A 20849-nucleotide genomic window follows, 5' to 3' on the forward strand; every position below is an offset into this window, starting at 1 on the left:
CTGAGAAAAATGTCTTTGGAATTTTGATGGGGATTGCATTGAATTTGTATATCACTTTGGGTAGTATGGACATTTTCACTATGTTGATTCTTCCAATCCAAGAGCATGGAATATCTTTCCATCTTCTTGTATCCTCTCTAATTTCTCTCAGCAGTGGTTTGTAGTTCTCATTATAGAGATTTTTCACCTCCTTGGTTAACTCTATTCCTAAGTATTTTATTTTTTTGGTGGCTATTGTAAATGGACAGGCTTTCTTGATTTCTCCTTCTGCATGTTCACTATTGGAGAAAAGAAATGCTACTGATTTTTGTGTGTTGATTTTGTATCCTGCTACTGTGCTGAAATCATTTATCAATTCCAAGAGTTTTTTTGTAGAGGTTTTAGGCTGTTCGCTATATAGGATCATGTCATCTGCAAACAGGGACAGTTTGACTTCATCTTTTCCAATCTGGATGCCCTTTATTTCCTTCTCTTCTCTGATTGCTCTGGCTAGTACTTCCAACACTATGTTGAATAGGAGTGGTGAGAGTGGGCATCCTTGTTTAGTTCCTGTTCTTAAAGGAAAAGCTTTCAGCTTTTCCCCATTCAGGATGATATTGGCAGTGGGTTTGTCATATATGGCTTTAATTATGTTGAGATACTTTCCCTCTATACCTAACTTATAGAGGGTCTTTGTCATGAATGAGTGCTGAACTTTATCAAATGCTTTTCAGCATCTATAGAGATGATCATATGGTCCTTGTGTTTGAGTTTATTAATATGGTGTATCACATTTATTGATTTGCGTATGTTGAACCAACCTTGCATCCCTGGGATGAATCCCACTTGATCGTGATGAATAATTTTTCGTATGTGTTGCTGTATTCTGTTTGCTAGTATTTTAGTGAGGATTTTTGCATCTATATTCATCAAGGATATCGGCCTGTAGTTTTCTTTTTTGGTTATATCTTTACCTGGTTTTGGTATCAGGATGATGTTTGCTTCATAGAATGAGTTTGGGAGATTTGCGTCCGTTTCAATCTTTTGGAATAGTTTGTAAAGAATCGGTGTCAATTCCTCTTTGAATGTTTGGTAAAATTCTGCTGTGAATCCATCTGGTCCTGGGCTTTTCTTTGTTGGGAGCCTTCTGATAACAGCTTCAATCTCCTTTATTGTTATTGGTCTGTTCAAATTTTCTACATCTTCATGGTTCAGTTTTGGGAGCTTGTGTGTGTCCAGAAATTTATCCATTTCCTCCAGATTTTCAAATTTGTTGGCGTATAGTTGTTTATAGTAGTCTCGAATGATTCCTTGTATTTCAGATGAATCAGTTGTAATATCGCCTTTTTCATTTCTAATTTTGGTTATTTGAGTCTTCTCTCTTCTTTTTTTTGTTAGCCATGCTAATGGTTTGTCAATTTTATTTATCTTTTCAAAAAACCAACTTTTTGATTCGTTGATCTTTTGAATTGTTTTTTGGTTTTCAATTTCATTCAGTTCTGCTGTGATCTTAATGATTTCTTTCCATCTGCTAACTTTAGGATTGGATTGTTCTTGTTTTTCTAGTTCTTTAAGGTGAAGTGTTAGGTTGTTCACTTGCCATCTTTCCATTCTTCTGAAGTGAGCATTTAATGCAATAAATTTCCCCCTCAATACTGCTTTTGCAGTATCCCACAGGTTTTGGTATGATGTATCATTGTTTTCATTAGTTTCAATAAACTTTTTGATTTCCTGCTTGATTTCTTCTTGGACCCATATGTCATTAAGTAGAATGCTGTTTAATTTCCATGTGTTTGTATAGTTTCCAGAGTTTTGTTTGTTATTAATTTCTAGTTTTAATCCATTGTGGTCTGAGAAGATACATGGGATAATTCCAATTTTTTTGAATTTATTGAGACTTGATTTGTGACCTAATATGTGATCTATCCTGGAGAATGATCCATGTGCTGATGAGAAGAATGAATATTCTGAGGTTGTTGGGTGGAATGTTCTGTAGATATCTGCCAATTCCAATTGGTCTAGAGTCTTGTTTAGATCTTGTGTTTCTCTACTGATTCTTTGCCTAGATGATCTGTCTAATATTGACAGTGGAGTGTTCAGGTCCCCTGCTATTATGGTATTAGTGTCTATTTCCTTCTTTAGGTCTAATAGAGTTTGTTTTATAAATCTGGCTGCTCCAACATTGGGTGCGTACATATTTATGATTGTTATGTCTTCTTGATGGATCAGTCCTTTTATCATTAACTAGTGTCCCTCATTGTCTCTTTTTATGGTTTTTAGTTTAAAGTCTATTTTGTCAGATATAAGAATAGCCACTCCAGCTCGTTTTTCTTTTCTGTTTGCATGGTAAATCTTTTTCCATCCTTTCACTCTTAGTCTGTGTGAATCTTTATGGGTGAGGTGGGTCTCTTGTAGGCAGCATATAGTTGGGTCCTGCTTTTTGATCCAGTCAGCCAGTCTGTGTCTTTTAATTGGAGAATTTAAGCCTTTAACATTAAGAGTTGTTATTGAAAGGTGTTGATTTATTCCTAGCATTTTATTGGTTGTTTGGTTGTCTTAGGTGTCTTTTGTTCCTTGCTTTCTGATTTACTGTTTGGTTTCTTTGTTTGTTGGTTCCTTAGGTTGTAGATAGTGTTTTTGTTAGCTTGTTTTCTCTTCATGAATGCCATTTTTATTGTACTAGCGGGTTTAGATTTTTCTTAGGTTTTTATGGCAGTGGTAGTTATTCTTCAGGAACCAAACCCAGTACTCCCTTGAGGATTTCTTGTAAGGGTGGTCGTGTGGTAGTGAACTCCCGCAGTTTTTGTTTGTCTGAGAAATATACTATTTGCCCCTCATTTCGGAAGGATAGCCTTGCAGGGTAGAGTATTCTTGGCTGGCAATCTTTGTCTTTTAGTATTTTGAAAATATCATCCCATTCCTTTCTAGCTTTTAGGGTTTGTGATGAAAAGTCTGATATTAACCTGATCGGGGCTCCCTTATAGGTGATTTGACGCTTCTCTCTTGCAGCTTTTAAGATTCTCTCTTTGTCTCTGAGTTTTGCCAATTTGACTATGACATGTCTTGGAGAAGGCCTTTTTGGGTTGAATACGTTTGGAGATCGTTGAGCTTCCTGGATCTGAAGATCTGTGATTTTTCCTATACCTGGGAAGTTTTCTGCCACTATTTTATTGAATATGTTTTCAATGGAATCTCCATTTTCCTCCCCTTCTGGAATACCCATGACTCGGATATTTGAACGCTTGAGGTTGTCTGATATCTCTCTCAGATTTTCTTCCATGTCCTTGATTCTTTTTTCTTTCTTTTTGTCTGCTTGTGTTATTTCAAACAGCCCATATTCAAGTTCAGAGGTTCTCTCTTCAACTTCGAGAAGCCTGCTGGTTAAACTCTCCGTTGTGTTTTTTATTTCGCTGAATAACTTCTTCAGTTCAGCAAGTTCTGCTACATTTTTTTTCAGGACATTGATTTCCTTGTATATTTCCTCTTTCAGATCCTGTATACTTTTCCTCATTTCATCATGATGTCTAGCTGAGTTTTCTTGTATCTCATTCAGTTTCCTTAGAATTATCACTCGAAATTCCTTGTCAGTTATTTCAAGGGCTTCTTGTTCTATAGGATCTAGAGTATGAGATTTATTAACTTTTGGTGATGTACTTTCTTGATTTTTTGTATTTCTGGTGTCTTTTTTTTGGTGTTTATTCATTGTGGCAGGGGGTTTCACAGTCCACCGGTTTGAGACTAATGACTAACTAGGATGTTGCTGTGGTTGCCAATTTGGTATGGCTCCCGCTGTGACTGCTCAGTTGGCCTCTAGTGTCTTGTGTGTGTGGTTGCCTCGGGTCTTGGGCTTCTCCGGGGATCCACCTTTCTCGTCAGCTTGGACTCTGCTGGGCTGGTGGATCACGTACCACAGGGTGTGTGATCTCTGTTGAGCTTTCACTTCCTGTGCAGGACTTCTCCCCGTTCCGTGTGCTCTGGCCCAGGCTGTTAGATCATGCAGTGGCGACCCCACCGGGTGTGTGGTTTCTGTCGAGTCTCCGCCTCCCTGGCCGCACGTCTCCCCCCTCTGTGCACACTGTGCTGGGCTGGGGTGTGTCTTCTGCACCCCTCGTCTATCAGCTGGGCCTTCAAGACCCTGCTCAGCACCGCCTCGCCCAGGAAGTCTACCAGGTTTCTGCTAGGCACAGATGACCAGTCTCTCTGGGTGCCTTTGTAGCACTGTGTAGATCTTTCTCGGGTCTTGTTCACCTTTGTATCCCCCCGGTATAAACCGAGTCTAGTGCCCGCCTGCAGCCTGCTCTCCGGCAGGTTCAAGCGGACCTGGGAACTCTCCTGCCACACTATTCCCAACCAGAAATTCGTTAGGCTTTTTTCCAAACTGGTGGTCGCAGAGATGGTATCTGCCTCCCAGTAACAGGAAGTTTACCGGGGCGGAGTCCAGGGTGTGGTGGAGTGACAGTCGGCCCGCCCGTACTTCCTAGCCCTCCCAACACTGGTCGGGACGCCCCACACCCCCAGCCCCGCCAGAGAACCGCGGAGGGAGTGGGAGAGGAGGCCAGCCCGCAGGGTCCGGAAAGCCCCGCGCCAGGCCAAGCAAATGGGCTCAGTGATGGCCGAGCAGGGCGGAGCTGCCCGCACCTGGGAAAATGGAGGCAGCACCGGGGCAGTGAGTGGCCTGGTGGTGCAGGCGGGAGCCGCGTGGGCATCCACCCCCCAAACAGAGCTGTGCCAGGGATCACTCACAGTGCTGTGCCAGGTCGGGCGCTCGCTCTGTCTCTGGTTTGTTGCCTTCCGTGTTCTCGGCGCTGCCGCCTCGGGCTGTTCAGTCGCGGCGCCGCTCGGGCGCTCCCAGGAATCTTCTTTAATGCCGGCCTGAAACCTCGAATCCTGAATAGGGCAGCTGGCTGCCTTCAGTGCGGCCCCAGCCTCCGGGATCCTGGCTGCATCCACAGCAGCCCTGGCGCCGTGTTCCCTGTTTCAGGACTCGCTTTTGCAGCTAAGAATCAGTTCTTTTCCTGCTCCACACTTCAAAGCTGTTGCCTGTAAATGAGGCAGCCTCTCCTGCCGGGGGCAAAGTGGCGTTGAGCCCCCACGACCGGCCAGCAGCAGCAGTCCTCCCTTAAGAGATGGCCAGAGGAAGGTCCACAAGTTTCCCGACTGCCTGAGGCCCAGTGGCCACCTTTTCCACCTCAGCTACTCCGCGCCAGCCACCGCAGCCGCCGCCATCTTGAAACCTGAAACTTGAAGACCGAAATATGTAAATTTTAAGAAGTTATGCATCTCCAGTTTTTGTGAAAATTTGAAGCCCTACTTTCTAAAGAGTATTTTGTTATTCATCTCTTATTCAGTTTATGTATTTGTTCTTTAAGCAAATAAATGTACGTATCCTTGTTTAAAAAAAATAAGATGTGGTGGCCTGAGGGCAAAGGCATCAAAATTAGTCAGCACCATAAACAGACCCACACACATTTAGTAATGCTTGATTTATATCAAAGATTATGTGGTAGAATAGTGCAGAATGGTTGATCTTTTTAATAAGTGGTGCTGGGATAATATCTTGTTATCTATATAGGAAAGAAACAAAACTTGGGCCCATTTCACCTCATGCACAAAAATGAACTCCAGATGGATTATAGATCTGGATGCAAAAGAACAATAAAAATTTTAGAAGGCAGTAGAGGAAAATGTATTTATGACCTTGCATTTGGAAAAAATTTCTTAAATAAAACTCCAAACTGTTATGTTTTCCTCTAATTTGGTCTTAAGTTTTCTCTCTAGAGAATGGCTATGAACTCTAGCCCCGCCTTGATGAGAGGAGGGCAGTATGTTTACAGTGTGCCTTTCATGATATTTCTTTATTCTGGTGGATGGCCTAATGCCTAAGTGTCTGACCCATGACCAGGTGTCCCTATCACAGGAAACTTTTTTATACTGGCAGGTCCCCTTTTGGCTCTTGTCTGACCTATGTGCAGTTTATTCCTACCAAGATAGCCACTTTCTCTAGGAGATACCCAACCAGGAAAGAAGTTAGATTTGGGTGTGTCAGTCAGATGAAACACAGAGGAGGCAGCACATGAAACAAAACACATGTTCTAACAGAGCATTTTTCATTACTTACAGATCTCAGAGAGAAGAGGACAGCACACTTCACAGGGTCAGCAGGAATGGGGAATGATCTGGGACATGCACACCCAACCAGTGGGTGGGGAGTGAGAGAGAGAGGACTTGTAGGACTAAAGCCTTTACTGAGGTCCTGGGCAAAAGCCAAGAAGTTTTTTCACAAGGATTTCTAACGTGGGTTTACAGCAAGCAGGCGTGAGTTCTGTGTAGTTGCACCATGACTGAGGTGATCACTGTGGCATATCTGCACACAGTCCGTGTGGGCTGTCAGGGTCACTGGGATGAGTCAAATAGGCTGTATGTAGCTGTCCCATAGGGAGGTGGTCACCTGAAGGCAGTTGTATAAGAAAGATGTCTGGATCAACCACATTGAGGAACTGGCAGGAGGTGTAGAACTGGAAACTGTGTCAAGGGTGACTGAGCCCTGCTGTGGTATGAGAAAGTTAAACTTACATTCATAAACCTATATTCATCCATATGAGGGTACTTCAAAAAGTTCATGGGAAGATTCATACTTTAAAATTAATCTCTCCATGAACTTTTTGAAGTACCCGCATATGTTCTGAATGATGTGAGCCAGGTTTCTCATTATTGAAGACGGGAGTTACAGATACAGAAAGTTGGAAAGCTGGAATGAACTCTGTGATATAATTGGATTAGAAGTATAAGTGTGACCTCATAGATGTGTGTGTACATATATGTATATGTTATGTGTTTATAAGTATATGTGTATATATGTGTGTATGTATTTATATATATTTAGAGACAAGAGCAGTGATGTATATAGGTGTAGAGGTATATAGATATGATGGAGATATGTGTGCCGGGGTGTCATTGTGTCCAAGCCCTTTCAGTGAACAGTTGAAAATAGGCATGTGTGTGTATATCTGTGTGTCTACATATACATACCTAGAAACACACACACACCCACACCTGTTTCCTAGCTCTGTCAGCTGAGAAGCCTGTAAGCAATGATATCCCAGTAGCAGTGAACACAAGTGGCATCTAGATTGTGGTTTCTAAATACCATTCTTCACTAAAAGGGACCAGCATTCCTTGGAGAAATAGCTGATTCTAGGCTGGGGCAGGGAAAATAAGATGACCCTGGAATTTCTTGTGCCAGAAAGTAAGGAGATGCTCAAAGAATGTGAGAACTTGTCAAAAGGACACAGAAACTAGCTTGAAGGGCTCCTACTGGCCAAATCTGAGACAGTTTGAGTAATAAATGGTAATAATGGATTATAACCCTTTGAATAAGATAAGAATCCTTGAGTACTTACTGACATAAATAAGTAAACAAATAAGAAAAGCTGTTCTTAACAGAGGGAAGCAAACTTATAAATGAAGAAATGATAGAATCAAAAAATCACTGTTTGGCAGCCATCATAGTAAAAATTGATTTAGGCAAGAATTGTCAACGTATACTAAAAGTAGTGGATGAGTTTGGTAAGTAATAGGATGTTCATATAGCCTCAAAATATCTTCCCAGAAGATACTTATTAATTTCAAAGGAAAATAAATAACTTTAGAGAGGAGAAACCTGGCAGATACAACCTGCATCAGCTGCTCAAAGTTAACATCAACAGAGATGGGAGAAATGGAAAAATGTGCCTCCTGGTAGATGCGGTGAGAAGAATGTGGCCACATTTCTGTGATATTTCTGCCCAAAACGCATAACCTAAATCTAATCATGAGGAAACATCAGGCAAACCCAAATTTTGAGACATTCTACAAAATACCTGGCCTGTACTCTTCAAAACTGCTGATGTCATGAAAGACAAAGAAAGAATGAGGAACTGATAACTAAACATAATCTGAGATTTTCTTTTACTATAAAGGACACTATTGCACCAGTTGAAGATATCTAAATAAACTCTACAGATAATAGCATTTTGTCAATATTAGTTTCCTGAATTTGATAATTGTATGGTGGTCATATAAATATTTTTTTTGAAGGAAATACTAAAGTATTGAGGAATAAAAAGGAATCATGCCTGCAACTTTCAAATGACTCAAAATAAAGTACATATATGTATATAGAGAGAAAAGGATAAAGCAGATGTACAATATTAACATTTGGGAAGGCTGGGTAAACGGTATGCAGGAATTCCTTGTAACTATTTTTACAACTTTTGTAAGCCTTAAATTACAACAAAATAAAAAATTTAAAGTGAAAAAAATAGCATGCCATAAAGGAAGAGATTAATGATAAATTGGACTACTTTAAAATTAGGAACTTCCTCAGAAATGATATTGAGTGAAAATGAAAGCCATGGAGTTGGAGAAGATAATTGCAACACATATATTTGACAGAGGTCTAGTATTCAAAATATAAAAATGTCTACAAATCAATAAGGAAATGACTGATAATAGAAACATAGGTGAAAGACTGCAACAGGTACTTCACAAGAGAAAATCTAAATGATCAATAAACATATGAAAAGGGGCTCCACCTCATTAATAATCACAGAAACAAAAATTGAAATCAGGAGATACCATTGCATACCTACCAAATTTGCACAAAATTAATAAGTCTCACATGTTTGTTGATGACAGGGGCATCCAGTAAGGAGAATTCTCACACACTGCTAGAGAGGATATAAATTGGTGCAACTACTTTGGAAGAGAATTTAGTATTATGTATTAGTCCATTTCCATTACTTATAACAAAATAGTTGGAACTGGTTGATTTATAAAGAAAACAGAATTTATTGCTTACAGTTTCTGAGGCTGGGAAGTCCAAAGTCCATCTGGTGGTGGCTACAGTGACCTAGGGGTCTCATTGCAAGATTTTGGAAACAGAGAGAAGAGAGGGAGAAAGACTCTTCTTTAAAAACCTTCAGAACCATGCCTTTGACCACCATTTTTAATCCATTTTCTACTGCACAGTCCTACAATCCAATCACCTCTTCAAAGCTCCACCTTTCAATTACCATGATAGGATTTCCTACCCTCTTAACAGTAATAATGAGGGCTAAGTTTCTAATACATGAAACTTGGGGGACATAATTCAAGCTTTAATGAGTTTTGGGGAGACATAATTCAATCCACTACACATTATATACGAACATTTAAGATATATATGCTATAATCCATCAGTTTCTCCTTTATATGTGTGTTCTAGAGAAAAGCATGCACATATGCAGGATATCTCTACAAGAATGTTCAGAGCAGCATTGTGTATAATAGGCAAAATGTCCATTAACATTAGAATGAATAAGTTATGGTACATACAAGGGAATATTAATAAGTAATGAATGAATGAATGAATTCCAGGTACATGCACCATTGATAAACCTCTGACCATATGCTCAGGAAAAGAGTACAACACAAAAAAATACATACAGTATATTCCATTTACACAAAGTTCAGAGGGCAGACAAAACTAAACCATATTGTTTAGACATGCATACAGAGGTAGAAGAACTACAAAGAAAAGCAAGGAAGTGATTTTTCAAAAAGCCAGGGTCGTGGCTACTTCTGCTTGAGGAAGAAAAGTGTTATTTGGAAGGGACACAAGATCTTTTGGGTTGCTGGAAATATTCATTTCTTGGATGGTGGTTACACATGTATTTAATTTATTGTTTATCATATATATTTGTTTTATGTCCACCTCTCAATTTTTCTAAATTGGCTTAGTGGGGTTTTATGAGGTTTTATGAGGGAGTGGATATAGATGCATATTTGTACACTATTTCTTTTCTTCTCTATTTTTAATGACAGTCTCAAGGCTTCTTTACAGATTAAAAAAATAAAAACAAAAACATATTGTCCAATTCTTTCTCTTTCCCCTACCCTGGCAAAATGTAGACCTGATATGGCAGGGACTCTGTCGATATTTTCTACCGCATCATGCCCTGTGTGCCTGGTTTGGAGTGACCACTCAATAAACATTTGTTGGCTTCAGTCCTCAGCAGTGATCATGCTATAAATATTTTTTGATTAAAGGGTTAAAATGAAATTACTCAGATTACCTTAGTAATGGGGGATTTATTGTAAGGATATAAAGAGGGAGTAGAAAACAGCTCTTCCAGGAATCTTGCAACACTAGTTGTGGTACAGTTGTTAACAGTACACTAACTGTGTAATCTTGGGCAAGTTAATGAATTTAAATCTTTCTTTATACAATGATAATTTACCTACCTTGCAGGTTTGTTGCAAAGATTAAAATGGGAGTGATTTAACATTTGTTGAATACCTCTTCTGTCTTCTGTTAGTATTTTGTGGATATTTCTGTCATGGCAGTTTGTCATTTAGTTGTGATTGGTGATTCACCAAGTCATCTCCCCATTAGACTGACTTGGGCCAAATCTTGTAGTTTTGTATTCCTAGTCCCTAGCTCAGTCCTGGGACATGATACACTGTTCTGTTTCTTTAATGAATTATGTGTGTTAAGCACTATGCATATTAATTCTAATTTTCACAGTTATGGTAAGAGATAAGTATTATTTCTTCCATTTTACCATGAGGAAATGCTAAGAGAGCTTAAGTAACTTGCTTAAGATTACACAGTATGGCAAAAACAAAATTGAAAAACTCTGTGTGTGTGATTTCAAACTAAAGTCTGTGCTTTTCCCATCAATTCACTTTGCTGAGTTAATGATATAAGGCACTCTGCAGATTGTGAAATGTTGTTAAAGGGTAAGATTACTTTTGTTATTTATAATAATATAGTTTTAAAGATTAGCATGGTGACATAAACATTTCTTCTACCTCTACTCAATATTCCCTTTTAGTTTAGCTTTCCTGAATGCGTGGTACAGTAAGTCTGCCTTGTCTATAACAATATAAGTGGTCATTTCCTCCTGTGAGTGATTTTCTTCATATTTCCCTTACTTATATTCTGTCTTTGCTTTTCTTTGGTGAACTTCTTGATATTTGTAAATACATGGGTTGAAGATGATTTATATAGTTGTTATAGCAAGATTTTGGTAGTGTTAGAAGTTTTAGTAACCAGTAGAAGTAATGTTTTTCTTTCTGTCTTGTCTTTATCTTCACTTTCCTCTTTCATTAGCAATCATATGTGGACCTCTTCAGGGAATAGGTCACTGATTTAGATGTCATCATTTATCAGCCCTGGCTATTCAGTTTCTATATTTAGTAGGACAGGACCAGGTTGCTTCAGGGTGTGCAAATAGTGGGAAAAAAAATATCACCTCACAAATTTTATATTTGTTTCTTTTAATAGAGCTTTTTTTGTTGAGAATTAGGTTGTTAGGTTGTTTTGAATATTTAATCATGAGTAGAGTTTGGAAGAAAAAGAAGAACGCCCCTTATGTCATCATAAAATTCACAAAGTTGCATAACAGGAATAGCATACACCAAGAAGTGTGGCAATAGGAAGAAATATGTGATTTTACTCATTATGATTATGTTGAACAAGGGAATTTTCCAACAATTTAATTGTGTTATAGATTATTTTCCAGACCTTGTACTTAATATTTGCCCAATACTTTATATAAATTAGTTATTTTCTTTTAGTTTATTTAACATTTTTTTTTTTTTTTTTTTTTTTTTTTTTTGGTAAAACCACAGAGGGTTGATATCCTTTCTCCCTCTTGCCTGGTATAGTTGGGGGCTGGGTAGGGAGGTGGAGGACAGACTGCATCATGGATTCACCTGGGCAGTTGATGAGTGCATGTAATTCTGCCTCAGGTATTCTATGAGAGGTAGCCTATGTAACTAGCTCTTTAAGTCATGTGGAATTGTATTGGAAAATGCTTGTTCGATTTCTGTCTTGATCTTTCTCAAGACTGAGTTGAACCCTGGGAACACAGTTGCAGTCTTTAATGCCTTATTATTTTCAGATGGCAGTTTTATTCTTTAGGATTTAATGAGATGAGCTTTGGAGAGAAACTCTCAACAGAATGATTTATGACCTGCAGAGACAGTCTGCAGTATTTAAGAACTGGAAGAACACTTTTCCTGTTAGTAGCAGTTGTTGAATAATAATGCCTGGAGTGTCATCAGTTTATTTTTTGATGTGACTCTTAATGTTCTTATTTGGAAATTGATATTCTTACATTTACTGTTTTGTAAAATGTGTCAATGTATACTTCACAATGGCGACAAAATCTAAGATAAAATATTATATAATAATAATTTAAAAGTTACATATCTCACATATTTCAAAACTTTTCTTTTTAGGCGTATGGATCAGGCTGTGATATTGTTATTTTGGCAAATGACTTCGAATGTGTGCAGATCATTCCTGGTGCTAAGCATGGAAACATCCAAGTTAGCTGTGTGGAGTGTTCTAACCAACAAGGAAGAGTAAGGGATTACTTTACTAAATGTCATTTTTAAAATGTATTTAATAATCTCAGAATATTCTTATCCTTTTATGCAAGGCTTGTCTACAATTTTTTATTAATATATCTTACTTAGGTGGCTATTAATAGGATTTGTAAAATTATAGGTTGTATACAAATTGTAAAGTGACATTAAGATGATAGTGTGATAATTGCTACAGGTATACTGTACAAGTTGCTAATTGTTAATTGTATACTGTCTTGATAGATCTGTAGGCCTCACACTCCTGAGAGTATTGATATTCTGCCAGTTGATTATTCTAGCAGCCATTTAGCCAGTAGGTAGGAAGTAAACTGTTATTTTCTCTAATAGCACCCCTTATCTCCCACAAATTATAATTTCAAATTTTTGTCAAGAAATTTAGCAAGTTGTTAGTGTCTAATATAATACTTGTCATATGGAAGGTACATTATAAAGTCTGTTAATTTAACGAAAGTTTATTTGTTGAGTGAATAATCTCATAGTTCATTTATTTAGACTTTAAATTAGAGAGTTTATTTTGAAATAGTTAAACTTTCATCTTACATACCTCTCCCCCAAATTTTCAAACATAATATTCATTAAGTTTTGGTTACATATAAACTAAATACAGCATGTTTGCTCTATACTGTAGCAATTCAGTATGGCCAATTATGGCTATTACATAGCAGAGTTGAAGGTCTCTATAAGAATATAAAAGTAAGGTTGTTACCTGTAATAATTGTAATAGTAATCTTTGGTTTCTAGAAATTATACTTGACTGGGTAACAAATTTTATAAAGGATGTGTTAAATAAGAATATTTATGATGATAAATAGTAATCATACAAATTTATGCTGAATGATATATTTTGATTACCTTATCATACCTTTCTCCTGCCCCATCCTACTGCTTGTGTGGTCTTGACAGTCCAGTGAAATACAGTAACCTAGTATTGAAATAATGAATTTTTTGGTGTTTCCTGATACCTGTTTCTTGCTTTTCTGATTTATTTTTTTCAGGTTTTTTTACCCCCTAAGCATTGCTTATGCTTATTTTAGAAAACACTAGAGTGTTAGATTTCTCATTAATTTTTCATTGCTCTTCTTTCTAAGCCAAGCAAGGTAGCTTTAAGCCTGCGTGGTCATACAGTAATTGTCAGAGATAAATTTTAATACATTATTTAATCACAATGAACAAATTCTCTGGGAGTAAAGTTTTTTTTTTTTTTTTTTTTTTAAATATATAAGACATTGGTCTTCATAACCATGGGGGAGCAGAACAACTTGTTTTTCTACTTTTCCTTACCTGGTTTAAGGTAAAGAAGGCAAAATTGTGATGTATTTATTGCCGTCTTCTTTTAGTACTGTTACCTCCAAACCTTGTGGTGATAACTTCAACATTTGTGACTTTGTGTTAATCTGTTATTCACTGATTACATGTTGAATGTGATCATTCACAGCACTTTTTGCCTAAAAGTTGAAGTAGCTTCCTCTTCTGCAATTGTGGATTTAGAGCTTTTTCTTGGAAAGAATGTTAGATATTAGGTGACAGTTAAAATCATTTTTTGGCATGAGAGTGCCCTACAATCACAGTAGACTTTTTTGGCAGGCCTTGAAAGAATATATACCTAACTTAGTTTTATAGGTTAACCAGGGTACAGAGGTGTTAGAAGGTATGGTTTTTGGTTTGTTCCCTGTAGTTGATTCCCTCTTGCCAAGAGGAGGATGAATTGGGAACTGGCCTGAAAGGAATTATTGGAAAACAGGCTCTGGTAACTTCTAGGAATAGAAGGATTTATGTCCCTTCTTATCAGGTATGTGACCTGGAACAAAAGCCTCCTGGTCCCCACATCCCTTGCTTAAGTCCTCTGGAGTTGTATCAGGTCTTTCCCCGAGGTGCAGTGGATGGCTCCTTGATTTCTCCTTGACCCATTTTTTTCTATTCCCTCTTCCATATGGTTTCCCAATTGGTATTTTCCATTTTGTGGTATAATTGATGCCATTTTATTTGATACGTTTTTAAAAACTGTTGTTATTTGATATCCTTCTCTACTTCCCATGGTTTTTATATTATTTTCCCTGGAATATAGTTTCTGACAAAGTGATGCTCTATTGAAATGTATTTTTGTTAATAAAGTTATTTCTATATTAAAAATAAAAATATTCATATAGAAAAGATGATTTCTTTGACTAAGTCATCTTTGTATTTGATATGTGAAATAAAGCCTGTTGAATTTTTTGATAACAAAAAGAGATTCTTAACTTCATTACACTTCCAGGTGTATTTATGGAAGGGGAAAAAACTATGAATACCATCTTGGGATTGTATTTTATGTGATTAGTTTATACATTCTGTGAAAAGGAGGTATCTTTATTTCACTTTTTCCTAAATATTAATGCTATGTTTATTCTTTTTTAGATTGCAGCTTCATATGGTAATGCTGTTTGTATTTTTGAGCCCCTGGGCATTAATTCTCATAAGAGAAATTGTGTAAGTATTAACTGGTAGTAGAACACTTTTAAAATCTAGTAGTTAACTTTAGAATCTAGTTGATAGCAACAAAAAGCTCTTTAGGAGTTGGTGCTGAAAGTGGGCTGGAATATCAATGTAAAGTTGGTCTGGTGCGTTATGGTAAGGTCCTTTACATTCACCTGGGATACATCTCTAGGCCTTTTAGAAACCCAGGTTTCTGGAAAATCACTAACTGAGATTTACTGTGTTAATTGAGATCTACCCTCATCTGAACTATTCTTGTTTCTTGTCTGGATTACTATACTAGTCTCTGTCTGATATTTGGCTTTCTATTCCTTCCCCACCATCTTTATTCTCTACAGAGTAGAGCATGACAGTTTTCTGCTTAAAGCTCTGTAATGGCTCCATATTTCTCTCAAAAGTCAAAAAGCCTTAAAATAGACTACAACCTCCCTTCCCCTGAGTACACTGCACTTATTCAGAGCTCATCTCCTATGATTCTTGTCCTCTTTGATTCCATTCCAGCCACACTGGCATTTTTACTGTTCCTCAGCTATCCTCCACTGTTAGGGCTTTTGCATTGGTTATTCTCTTTGTCTGGAATGTTTTTCCTCCAGATAGCTCCAGGGCTAGCTCCCACAGTTCTTTAGGTCTTTGCTCAATGATATCTTCTCAATGAGGTCTATCTCGATCATCCTTTTAAAAATTGCAATTTACTTCTATCTGCCTTATCTATTTTTAACTTTTTTCCTTAGCACTTATTTATTTATTTATTGTTTACTGTTTAGAATGTAAGATTCATAAGTGTAGGGAACTTTGTTTCTTTTGTTCACTGATCCCAAGTACTTAGAAAAGAATTTGGGACATAGTAAAATATTTGCATCTTAGTTTGGGATCATAAGATCTTAAGTTGAAGAAAATGATAAAATCATAGTGTTTTTGGATATTAATTTTTAAACATGCCTTTTTTGTTTTTTCTCTCTGTGTGTTTCAGCAACTCAAGTGTCAGTGGCTTAAAACTGGGCAGTTTTTTTTAAGTTCTGTGACATACAACTTAGCATGGGACCCTCAAGGTATTAAGCAATTATATTTAGAAATTATAAAAATTAAGTATTTGTTTCAAATTTATGATTACAATGTGATTTAGTCTCCCATAATAAGAAAATGATTATATTTTACTTTTTATATATTATATATATTTTATATATTATATTTTATATATTTTTGTTGTTGTTGATGAATGGATATACATTTTTTCTTCTTGGAATATGCTGCTTTGTACAATGCTTAATTAGTTCTATGCTTTTCCCCCCTACCTTAGAATGTTTTACTTCAAGAAATAGAGATGACTTGCTTCCTTAGTTAACCTGTGCTGCACTTTATTCTCATTATATTTGTTAAGAAAAAAAACTGTAAATAGAACAGGACCAAAAAAACACCTCTATCTTGTTTTGTTATCATTTGAATTTCAGGAAATTACCGTCTTTGATTTGGAAAGATTAGAAAGCTCTAATGATAATGGCTGTTTTCTCTTTTTACATTCGCAATTAATGAGGGCTATTTTTATATTCATTGTAGAAAAACAAATTCATTAATTTGTGGTTATGTCTTATATCCTGAGAACATTTTATATTGTCTTTATCAAAGTTTTGGGGGTTTGTTTTCTTTTGTTATTATTTTTTTTTTGAAGACATGCTGATACACAATAGCTCTTTGCCAGTAAGCTTTTCTTTTTTGTTCTCGTCAGTATTCCCTTAAGAACTACTCTTTCTTGTCTTCATTTTTTTTTCCTTGTAAGGGATTCTTTTAAATAGATATACCTCAAGTGTTTTTCATAGATAGTATTGCTTATTTTTCACATAATAGTTTGCAGACCTAAACAGAAGCCACATATGCATTTCTTTCCTTGGATAATCCTTGTTATTCATCTGAACATTCTTTAATTTTCAGATAACAGATTGTTGACAGCAACTGATTCTATTCAGTTGTGGGCTCCTCCAGGAGGTGATGTACTAGAAGAGGAGGAAGAAATTGATGATAGAATTCCTCCCGTTTTAAATGATTGGAAGTGTGTCTGGCAATGCAAGTTAGTGTCTAATTGTGTTATGTTAATTAACTTACAAAATGCTTCCTAAAATAGGTTCCCTTTCACAAAGATCTTAATTTTTTGAGGACACCATTGCATTTAGAAACCTAGAAAGTAGACTTTTTCTAACCAAAACCCATTATAATGTCAGTCTTTAATCTGTGCTACAGTTAATTGTTTTAAAAAAAGGACACAAGTATTTTCATAGTTGTAGCCCTGAGGCACCCGTGTTCTCCTGCCTGCTCTCCTGACTGTGCCCTGCCCTGCTATCATATATGCCCAGCTGTGCCCCACTCTGCTGCAACAGCTGACACAGCATTTGACTTTCCCGCCCTGCTGTAATGGACAGAACAGAAAAAAGTTCCTAACAGACCTGGAACTTTTCCCGTCTAAACTGAAATTATAACCATATAAGTTTACCCTTTTACCCCACTGTAAAAACTGGAAGTGTAACAATATAAAGAGACAGCCCTGCTGTGTTCGGGGCTCAGCCTTTCTGACACGAGTCCGCTGAGCTGTTGCCGGCATCAATAAACTCTGCTTCCTGCTGTAAGCCTCTGTGTCCTGCTTCTCCTTGAGAGTTTGCTGTAACACAGCTGTCACACTCTGTTACAGCCTCAGGACTTGAGTTGACTGAGTTGACACATAGGAATTACTCATTAATGGTTGAGATATGGATCTGGAGGGGGAAGAATTGGTGGAAGTTGCTAGCCACTCTTTCAAGTAGAAGGATGGCTATACTGTTAATATGGATTATGTGAAGGGGGTCCTGTTAGCCAGGGATGATGGTGAACTCAGTTTTTAATGTGTTATATTAGGATGTTGGTGGAACATGTAGGTAGATATATCCTGCATGCTTGTTTTTTATATTCTTCTTTCCCTGAAGTGAATTAGTTTTAATTAATTAGTTTTTGGGGAGGAAAAATACTTATGTTCTGATGATTGTGAATTTGATGTTATAAAAACTTTATCTTGACCATTTGTATATATAGTATACTGGATTTTTAAAATGCTAACTGTTTAACTTTGTTTTTTTTTTTAGAACCTCTGTATCTGTACATTTGATGGAATGGTCTCCTGATGGTGAATATTTTGCTACCGCTGGAAAGGTAAAGGACCAAACAAAAAACAAACAAAAGAAACAAATAAAACAATTAAAAATGTTTGTTTTTCATTTTTAGTTTTCTCATCTGTAAAACTGGGATAATCCTTTTCTCCAAAGCTGGCCTGAGGAATAGTAATAGTGTTTGTAAAAGACTTGATATGTTCCACACGGGTAGTAAGTACTTGGAAAATAATGGCTATTATTATTACTTATACTTGACCTTATCTCATTTACAGTTTTTAAAACTTATTTTTATGTTTAAAAATAGCATATGTACATAATTCAAAAAGTGAAATAGCACTACTGGATTCACAGTGAAAAGAAGTACTCCCTGCATCTTTCTTGCCATTCTTAATTCTTGTGTCCTGGAAGCAGCTACTTGTCAGGTTGAATATTTTGCTATTTCCTTCCATATATATTTCCTTTCATATATAATAATTTACTGAAGCTCTCATTTCTTGATTTTCTGTGCCCCCCCCCTGCTAATTTTATGTAGTATTTCTTGCCTTCCTACTGTGGAAGCTGAGACTTTAGCTCTTTAGCTGATGTTCCCGCTCTATCTCCATGTCTAACACATACACATAATCACTTCCTTTCCTCCTCTCTCCTCATAATTTTTGGGTAAATCAGTACTTTTTGTTCACATTGTTAAGACCATATAAAATATTCTTCATAGTTAATAATTACTTTGCGGTAATAATTACTCCGTTTTACTGTTTGCTTAGTTTTCTGTATCTAACTAATTCATCCCCAGAATTGCTGACAAGCTATGAATCTTCTCTCATTATAATCCCCCACAGGAGGTATCTTGGAAATGTGCTCCAGTCTGGCTTAGTTGCTCTCCTATTCTAAAATAGCACAGCTGTCATTTTGGGATTTTCTTTTGTCAACCTTGGGAAATTTTCTTTGCCTCTCTCTTTTGTTAAATAACCTGTTTCTTAGCATCATTTATTTTCCGCTTTTCTTGTTTTCATGGAGATACCCTCCAGTAAACCTACTGGAGGTTTTCAAGGCCTAGAATGTCTGAAATTTTCTGTCTTCTGCTCTTGTGCTTGATTTGGCTGTGTAGCGAATTGATTTGAAGATCATCATCTCTCAGAATTTTTTAAGTCATGTTTTTATTGCCTTCTAGCTTCCTGTGTTGCTTTTGAAAAATCTGGTGCTAGTATGACCACACTTCTTCCCCATCTCCAGCTATAGACATTTTAAGATCTTCTCCTTATACCTGGCATTCTGAAATTTCGTGATGATGGGTCAGTCATTTAGAAATATTTTAGTATCTGTCTTGAAGGCATAAAGACTTTTTGTGCATGCTATTTGGTGGACCTGTTCAATCTGAAAACTTTTTTCAGTTCTGTGTGATTATTTTATGTTATTTCTTTTGTGTTATTTCCTTCTCTGTCTTTCTGGATCTCTTATTCAGATATGGGTCCTTTTACCCTGATCTTCTAATTTACTGTTTTTCCTCTTTCCTATTTTCTGTCTCTTTAACTTTTTGTTTAATTTCTGGGGGATTTTTCAGCTTTAAGTTTGAAATAATTTTCTCCTGTTATCACATTTTTAATTTCCAAGGCTTTTTTTCTTATTTTCTGACTGTTCCTTTTTAAATTATCAAATGTTTCATGAGTAGAAAAAGTACTTAAGAAACATATATAAGATATAGTAAATACAAAACAAATACACATATACCCACTGCTCAACTTGAGACAAAGAAAATAAGACTAATGGGTCCCTCATCTTCCTCCTTGTATCTTCTCCTTACCTTCTCACCCCAGGCAACCAGAATCCTGAATTTTATGTTTATTCTTTCATTGCTATTTAAAAAAAATAGGTTTATATGTATAAGTTCCCAAATAATATAGTGTTTAGTTTCCCACTGTTTTGAACTTACACCATAGAGTGTGTTTTTACTTTTTGCACTCAACTTTATATTTGTGGGAGTCATTTGTGTTGATGCTGTAGTTCATTCATCTTTACTGGTGTATACTATTCCATTGTATGTGTATACCACAATTTATTCATCCATTATTTTGATGGTAGACATGGATTTAGAAAAAAAATTTTTTGCTACAACAAATGATGCTGCAGTGAACGTTCATGTGTCTCTGTTGGTGCACCTCAGCAAAATTTTTCTGGATGTATATTTAAAAGTGAATTGTGGGGCCGAGCCCGTGGCGCACTCGGGAGAGTGCAGCGCTGGGAGCGTGCGGACACTCCCGCCACGGGTTCGGATCCTATATAGGAATGGCCGGTGCACTCACTGGCTGAGCACCAGTCACGAAAAAGACAAAAAAAAAAAAAAAAAGTGAATTGTGCATTTTCACCTTCACTAAATAATTCTAAATTGTTTTTCAAAGTGTTTGTACCAGTTTACACTTCCACCAGCAGTATATGAATTAAGTTATGATTGCACTATATATTCTCACAATACTGTATTCTCACAATAGTATGGCTTAATTTACATTTTCCTCATTACTACTGGTTATGAATATCTTTTCCTTTGTTTATATATCCTTGCTGTTTTCTTTTAGATTCTTTTTGATTTGAGGGAGTTCTGATTATAATCCCTTGTCAGTTACATGTGTTGCAGATATTTTTTCTTAGTTGTGGCTTGTCTTTTTCCTTTCTTTGTGATGCCTTAAATTAAAAAAAATTTTTTTTTTCAAGCATGAACAGAAGTAGAAAGAAAAGTATGATGAACTCCTGTGCACCCATTGTCCAGCTTCATGGTTATTACGCAGCCAGTTTTGTTTCGTCCGTATCACCTCTCTCTCAGTGGGTTATTTTGGCTCAAATCCCTGATGTCATTCATCT

At 36.7% G+C, this 20849-nt stretch overlaps 1 protein-coding gene across 8 annotated transcripts in view; it reads left to right on the forward strand.

Annotated features, from left to right (window-relative positions):
- The window catches only part of DMXL2 (Dmx like 2), a 152377-nt gene that overhangs the window by 17053 nt on the left and 114475 nt on the right, over positions 1-20849 (forward strand). For all 8 annotated transcript variants that reach the window (XM_063088707.1, XM_063088709.1, XM_063088711.1 and 5 more), the window contains exons 2-6: positions 12247-12372; positions 14791-14862; positions 15839-15917; positions 16795-16930; positions 17973-18039. In XM_063088707.1, the coding sequence (XP_062944777.1) occupies positions 12247-12372; positions 14791-14862; positions 15839-15917; positions 16795-16930; positions 17973-18039 (480 nt within the window). The remainder of the gene's footprint in view (positions 1-12246; positions 12373-14790; positions 14863-15838; positions 15918-16794; positions 16931-17972; positions 18040-20849) is intronic.

This window comes from Cynocephalus volans, chromosome 3 (genome assembly GCF_027409185.1).
Source record: "Cynocephalus volans isolate mCynVol1 chromosome 3, mCynVol1.pri, whole genome shotgun sequence".
In the NCBI taxonomy this organism is placed as follows: Eukaryota; Metazoa; Chordata; class Mammalia; order Dermoptera; family Cynocephalidae; genus Cynocephalus; species Cynocephalus volans.